The 7,515-nt window shown below is 38.5% G+C and overlaps 1 protein-coding gene across 1 annotated transcript; it reads left to right on the top strand.

The window, feature by feature from the left end:
* The first annotated feature begins 3,738 nt into the window (after positions 1-3,738).
* On the top strand, positions 3,739-7,461 carry LOC146467916 (uncharacterized). Its single transcript, XM_085125191.1, has one exon. It carries the CDS (start codon positions 3,844-3,846, stop codon positions 4,309-4,311), a length of 468 nt encoding a protein of 155 aa, XP_084981317.1. The 5' UTR covers positions 3,739-3,843; the 3' UTR covers positions 4,312-7,461.
* The last annotated feature ends 54 nt before the right edge of the window (positions 7,462-7,515 follow it).

Raw genomic sequence — 7,515 nt, 5'->3', positions numbered from 1 at the left:
TAGTTTTAGAAATATCAATTTTTGCGCCTAATATCTAGCCAATGGACATTTTGGCCTACCTTCAGAGGTAACAAACTAGATTATTTTGTTGAATATCTCAGTAGTACTGGTTAGGAATACTTTTCAAACAGATTTCACATTGAAAATGATTTATGAACAGGGAGAAAATGCTATGAAATGAGCCGTTAACTGTTCTCTTCAGAAAATAATTCCTGTTTTTGGCAAATTCTCTATTATAGTCCTTTTTGTCCAAACATGCAGAAATTACCATATTGCAATGCTTCGTTGCTGAAGAACAAGCATGGTGACCCCCTCTTTTTATTTCATTTTTGCAGTGTTCATGTATTCATCGAAAGAACTGCTTTTGAGTCAAATAATTAATCAGGAATACTTTTCCAAACAAAGCCTGGATCCAGTTGGGCTCGGATCCTCCTCACCCTATGTTACGTAGTGTCCTCTGCAACAGTACAAAGAAGTAACATCGAGTGAAGCGGTGGGCAAAGATAAAATGGTAAAGGCATGTAAACATTCATCCACTCCTCGAAAAAAATCTGCTTTGTCAGTCCTTCAGTGTGTAAACTGAGGAATAGTTGTCCCAACAGAGCTGGCCGCCGGCAAATTTATCACACAATGCAAAGGATAATAAAGCACTTCAGCGCCATATTTGTTTATTTCGTGAAAGCAGTCGGACGATGACGTCACAAGAACGATCGGAAAATTCCGATCAGTCGGGACCGCTTCACCCTATGTTACCTAATGTCGACCGGTCGTTACATGCCATGTAACCAGGCCTAAATCTTAAAAGTAAGCACAACTGATTTATTTACGGTTGCCCTCGACTTTGGGCAACGAAGCTTCAAGATGGGTTTATTTATTTCCAGACTGACATGGAAGAATATCAAGAAGTCTATCTGAAATCGATAAATCGACGGTTTTTAAAATTAACGCCTTTCGAACATACCGGAAGTTACGAAACCCCTACCCCAGGCCTGTGTGACTGTCATGTGACTGGGTCTTTTTCGTGACACAACAAGGGGACCTTGGGGACTGGTGTGGACTGATAGAGCAACATGGCGTTCTTGAAGAAGCTCTTCCGCCCTGGTCACTCTCAAAGTCCCAACACAACCGGTGATGAAAGGGAACAAAAACCGCAAAATGAAGCTCCATCTGTTTATTTTGACTGCACAATTCTCCCAGATATCGTAGCCGAACGAATTGCCTCCTTTCTAGACGGCAAAGATCTGATAATCTTGGGAAAGACCTGCAAATTCTGGAACGATGTAAGCCGGAAGAACTTCGTGTGGAGAATTCTTGCCGAGAAAAGGTTTGGAGAACAGCTGCACGCCGAACCAAAAGCCTCCCCACTGGATTACAAAAAGCTGTATTTTAAACTTGCCACAAGCAAGAAACCGGCGAAAGCTTTTCACGTAGTCTGGTTGAATGGTGAATACCTTGAGAAAGTCAAAGACAAGGAAAGCGAATTCGGAGAAGTGATTCAACTCAACACGGTGTGCTGGCTTCAAATTGATCATTTCTTCGCCGGCGTGCTTCCAGGTAAATACACTTTGGTGTGGCGCATGAAACTTGACGGAGTTTACGTAAATGGAGAGAATTCCAGAGAAGCGATCGAATTTCGAGCGAGGCCAGAAGAAGGTTGCGGGAAAGAAGTCTGTTCGAAATGGACAGAGAATGACCTAAGACGGGCAGAAAGACGGCATGGCAACTGTAAATGGTATCTTCAGAACATGGGGAACTTTGAAGTGACTGCTATTTGTAAAGTGTATGTAGAGATCAAAGGAAGAATAAGCTTCTGGTGTGGGGGGATATCATGGGATTATGTGGAATTAAAGCCACTAAATTAACTTAGGTCGTTGCATTTCAGATTTTTCCCAAAATTGTTTTAGCTGATGGTCAGTGAAAAGTAAACAAATTTAGGACACTTTGGGTCAGTTGTTAAAAGATAGTTTAGACGGTGTTTAACAAAACCATGTTCTACGCCATTTTCAATTTTGCCACCAATCATATCTAAACATTTGGCTGCTGCTGATGGTAGCAAGAAGGCTTGCATCCCAGAGTAGAAAACTTTGTATTTATCTGCTTAAAATAAAACACTTATAAACAGATTCGGAGGGCCACTGATTGTTTTAAGCCACGGCCTAAGTTAGAGTAAAATAACTGGCCCTTTGTTCCAAACAACAAACTTTCAGCCAGTAGGGCACTTCACTCATTGTTTTCACCAGTCCTCTTGTCAATTTTGAGGTCATGGAATAGACCATTTCCAAGTTGCTTTGAACCTCATTATGAAAGCGAGGCCAAGTGCAAAGTTTTTGTTATGAAAATTAGTTTTCATTCATGTGCAAACAAAACTGATTTTCATATGAAAAGCTTTGCACTTAGCCTTGCTTTCATAGTGAGGTTCACAGCAACTCGGAAATGGGCTATTGGATTAAAAAAAAATGGAAGGTCATGGAATTTTCATTCCCAGTTGCTGTGTGAACTCTGCTTTCTTATATTATTATAATTGAAATATAAAGGCTCATCAAGTCTTTTTAGGCTCAGCAGAAAGAGGAAGATTTTACCTTCAACCCCCACCTACCCCCTTCTCCCATTCTTTTAATTATTTTTTTAATTCCAACTTAAGCTTTATACTGATGTGCTTTAGAACCTTCTTTAGGGGCTGATTACATGAGCCAGGCTGGTTCTGTTTGCCGAGATGGGTTTCGGGAAGATCTTGGCAGATAATTTTTCCATATGAAAATTAGCCATGTGGAATTTTTCGTGTTGAGCCAATGACGTCACTTCCTGTAATTTGAGCCTTAACTTCCGGAACAAGGCCAAGTAATGGCGGCCGTGAAATCTCGAATAAAAAGCTAAAAAAAAAAACTTCCAATCGCCGTAAAGGATTGAAATTTGGTAACATGAGTAAGAAGGTCATATTCTACACGAAAATGCAAAAAGATGGAAAATGAAATTTTCGTCCCAGGGGCACTTTAAAGGCATTTTACAAACGGTTCAGAGATGCGAGCAGCTAATTTGGACAGCTGAGGGCCGAGACAAACTGCCATAAAACACAAATAAATTTACAGCAACAGTTTATTTGAAAAACATCTTAATTTGGTGTTGTTAATAAATATATTATTGTGCCATTTGCGTGCCTATACGTACAGAGTCTACGTCATTTTGTAAGCATAATTTTGGAAAACAGGAGCATAATTTGGGAATTCTGGCATAAATTTGGCATAATTTGGCAAAATTTTGAGCACTGCTAGTAGCATAATATGTCACTCTTAGGAGCACAAATATCTACCAAGGCTTTTTTTCAGCCTAATATTACATGGGTGAGCCATACAAAAAATAGCTCCAACACTGACAGTGGAGCAATTGACTTTGCTTTTTAATTTGGTTCGTCCATAATTTTTGTGAATATTTCAAGTTGCTTTACTGGGTTTAGTTCCATCATCTCTCACATTTAAATAGAAAATACGGACTTTCCAATTGGAAATTTTGCTCTAGTGTATTAATTTTGTCGTGAGAGATTACAGGCCTGGTTAGCTGGGCTGGCCTTGTACTGAATGCGATTACGTGGAAAAATCTCAGCCAGTTAGCTGGAAACCAGGCGTCGTTATACCAGGATCCCATCTAGCCAGTTCCCTGGTTCTCTCCCCACTGACAAAAACAAAAACCCATCCCGCCTTGCGAACCTTGTTTTGCATTGCACTTTGAGCCCGCGTTACTTCGCAAGTGCTTGACTGATCATCACGCACAGGGACGAGGGATGCACAGGTGCATAAGTTTAACGCGAAGTTGAAGACATGATCCAGTGAAAAAGAAATCGAAGCAAATATGGGACAAACGTGCAGTTGGTTGCATTGCGCCTGTTGGACCAGCTGTGCTTGTTGCCAGTACGATTCCACCGTGTGTGGACCTCGTTACTCTCGATACCAGAGCGATGATGTCGATGTTGACATGGAAAACATTGTGGGTGATCTGTTAGAACTCGATCCGTTACAGTATGACAAGGAAAACGGGATAGAGAAAATCAACTCTTGGATTGATGCAGCTATCCTTCATGTCGGTATGCCGCCAAGCTTCGTGGCTATCAGTCGAGCGAAGTGCATCAAATACTGGCAAGTTGTACAGACTAAACCGGCCGCGAAACTCAGCGGCTCTTTTGTGAGATTTTGCTTCGAGAAACGTCCTAACGGAGAGCTCCCTAGATTGCTCATAGAACACAAAGGGAAATCAGTCATTGTACGGAGTCCTCAGGATAGAAATAAGATCAAATCGAATGACCCCGAGGTTCATGTCTGAGCTGAGTTGAACTGAAATTGAGAAATTGCCATCAAAAGAATATTTAATGAGTGGTCCAAGGTGGTCGCACGTAGAACGAATTGTCATCATGTTAGAGACGGGACTTAGAGATCTGTTTCTCCTCATTTGCCGTTGGGAAAGTGGATGAAATATTTATCGTTCAACAGGAGTATTAAACTGTTCAGATACGGGATTGCATGGACGTTTACTTAGCAATTTGTTTTCGCTGTTTGTGGACTTCGAGACGATCACCTGTCACATGATGCCGTGTACCTTGGCTCTTAATATTCAGTCGATGTTGATAAACATCCTGTCCAGTGTTTATTTTCAATTTTACAAGTTTCAGACAGGCAAGTTTACCATTTCAAAGCTCAGGTTAAATTTTTTTTGCGCTAGCGTAATTTAAGTTTTCTTTAATTTTTAGCCCTTTAATTTTCAACATTTTATACAAGCTCAAGCAAAACAGTAATTTATAACCATGGTGTTTTCAGGCCGTTTTTCTTCCAGTGCATTTAAGCTCTCTGTCACAAAATGCAATTCCCTAATTATCTTGATGAGCAAAATTCATGTCAATGTGCGCCATTGGCACAAAACTGCTATTACAAAGGTGCTAGAAATTTCCTTATCTTGAAATTAAAAATATTAGTGACCTAAACCTTTAACCAGCTTATTTGCAATGGTAATTGAAGCTGAGTGCAGTACCTTTTGACCGCTTATCTCCCTGTCTCTGGTGCAAGTAATGTAATTACGGTTAATAGTCATAGCTTATGAAGCTTGGAAACTCCTTAGAACAGGGAGTATAGGCAATGAAGGCATTTTTACTTCATGTAGTTAAATATTGGGTTGGTTTTGGTTAGTGGGAAAAGTGAACTTTTTTCAATGGCCTATTAACAAAGTGCAATACACTGCTTTCGAAGCATGCCTAAAAATATAACTCTTCTTTTAGCTACAAAAGCATGCATGTATATGTAACGGGGGGTGACAACTCTAACAAACGCTGTTTCGGGACAAAGCCAAAATTGTTCCGGGAATCTGCAGATTTTTCCGGGAATCGGGACACTCGGAAATTTTTTCGGGAAACTCGCTACAATTCCGGGACATTGCAGAAAAAAATCGAGACATCAAAGAAGATGTATCCCAAAAATTCGGGAGGATGATCCAAATTTCCGGGACGATTACCGTTAAGACCTAGTATTGCTCAAACAGTGTTTGTTAGGGTTGTCACCCCCCGTTATATGTACATGCTTTAATTCCTTGTGACAAATGACCACTTAGGAGTGATAATTTTTACACTCTACTTCAAAAGCAGCAATTATTTTAAGGGAAGAAAAACAGTATTCATAACATTTATTTAACTCAAGTTTTAACAACAGTAATTTGAATTTTTTCTTTATTTAAAGGGGGAACCAAATTTTTTTCAGTTGAGGAGGTTAATTTTGAGAAAAAAGGTTAATTTGTATATAATGCTTGGTGTCATAAATTGCTAATCAGCCACAAGCTTGTAAACGTTTTCACCTTGCTCAAAAATTTGTTATTCTATTTTGTGACTTCAGCCCAAGTCTTATAATTATTATTGCCCTCAGAAAATGCTATTTAATATTATTGGTTGATGTTTATGATCAGAAATATGTGTAAATCATGTACACTTCCCTTCACAACATTTGTAGAAAAGCCAAAATAGTACATTTTTATGTGAAAATATGAGTGTGCATGCAACTATCAACGTGTTGTAATTTATGTGGGTCGTGGGAGCACAGGAGAATTGATGAAATGAAATTCTGTCTTGTTTGGTATCTCAAATTACACAAGAAATATAGAGAAATTTTTAAGGTGAATTAAAGTCACTGTCCAACATTAATTGAGGTAGTGCGTGGAAAATGGCCCAAAGTGACCCCTGATTTTGTGTTAACTCTCGCGGTCTCGCCCACTTTACAAGGAAACATAAGGTAATTTGGAACTTGGAGAATCTAGCAGTTTGTCAGAAGTCACTTAGAGCTATTTTCCAGGCACCCCTTCAATTGAAGAGACTTAGTGGAATAGATTTTGATTGGCCTGGAGTTACTGAGAACTTCATGTAAGCATGGAGATTATGAAATCTCGGATAAATGTTATTGTGAGAATTTTAAGGGTTGATCCTTACAAGGTTACTAGTTTATTATCTTGACTAAAAGTATTCCAGTGTACATTTTGACAAATTTGCCTCCTTTGTAAAGAATATTGTAATGTAATTTTCAAGTCAAGGGTATTACTATCAATGACAAAAAATAATGTGATGTTGATACAAGATAGATTTAAGTAGCTGGTGAACTCAAGTGGCCAATTAGCTTTAACATACAGAGTGCAATATACAGCCTGTCTGAGGCTGGAAGTTACAAATTAACCTGGCTTGCAAGTGTTGCTTTCTGGTAATGATTTTTCTCTTTAAATCTTCTTCATCTTATCACTGCCACAAAATCACTTGTGCTGTCAAATTGGTAGTCCATCTAATTAATCAGCAAGTGTCAAATACTGCATTAAATTTTTGGAACTACGGTAGGTATCAGGCCAGATAGACATATTATGCTTTAAATCACAGTCCCCTGCAGCTGGGTACCATTGGGCTACAATGTATATTTAATTTAATTATTAATAGTACTTTGTTCCTGCTTTTTCAATTTTGGTTTTCATAATTTTGGTATCTGACATGCCAGCAACACTACAGTAAAGGTACTACTGAAACCTAGACAGGACAATGTGTAGTTTCAGGAAAAATCCATACCCACCCCATGGAAGGTCAACGGAAATTTCTAGGGAGACGTAGGGTCTTCAGAGCCAAAATTTCAGAAATAAAGTATGAAGCTAAACTGGAATTTCCTAAGGGAAAAAACAAAAACCTTCCATGGGGGGAATATGGATATTTTTTTTAGAACTGCACAATAGTAGATTAAATGTAATTTTACTTTGTAACTAAAGGAACAAATAATAGCTTGCCTTTAATTAACTATAGGCTAGACACTGCTTATATATTGTGGATGTGTTATTTGAAGTTGGAACTGTCTTTGAAAGCCAACAAGTTTAATAGGTATTTATTAAATATATATTACTGAACTAAAGGAAAATATTTATTTGTTGTATATAATAAATGAAACTTGGCTTTAATGCCACTTGTAACTGATTATGAAGATCATATCATAAATAACCTATTACTCACAAAGCATTTTACAG

Source organism: Pavona decussata, unplaced genomic scaffold, assembly GCF_977016875.1.
Source record: "Pavona decussata unplaced genomic scaffold, jaPavDecu1.1 SCAFFOLD_134, whole genome shotgun sequence".
NCBI lineage: Eukaryota > Metazoa > Cnidaria > Anthozoa > Scleractinia > Agariciidae > Pavona > Pavona decussata.
Note: the sequence above shows the minus strand (reverse complement) of the source record. Positions and strands in the feature narration are given on the sequence as shown.

Bases quoted from the DNA above. Each gene is read 5' to 3' on its own strand.
- LOC146467916 (XM_085125191.1), top strand. From the start codon at position 3,844: ATGGGACAAACGTGCAGTTGGTTGCATTGCGCCTGTTGGACCAGCTGT.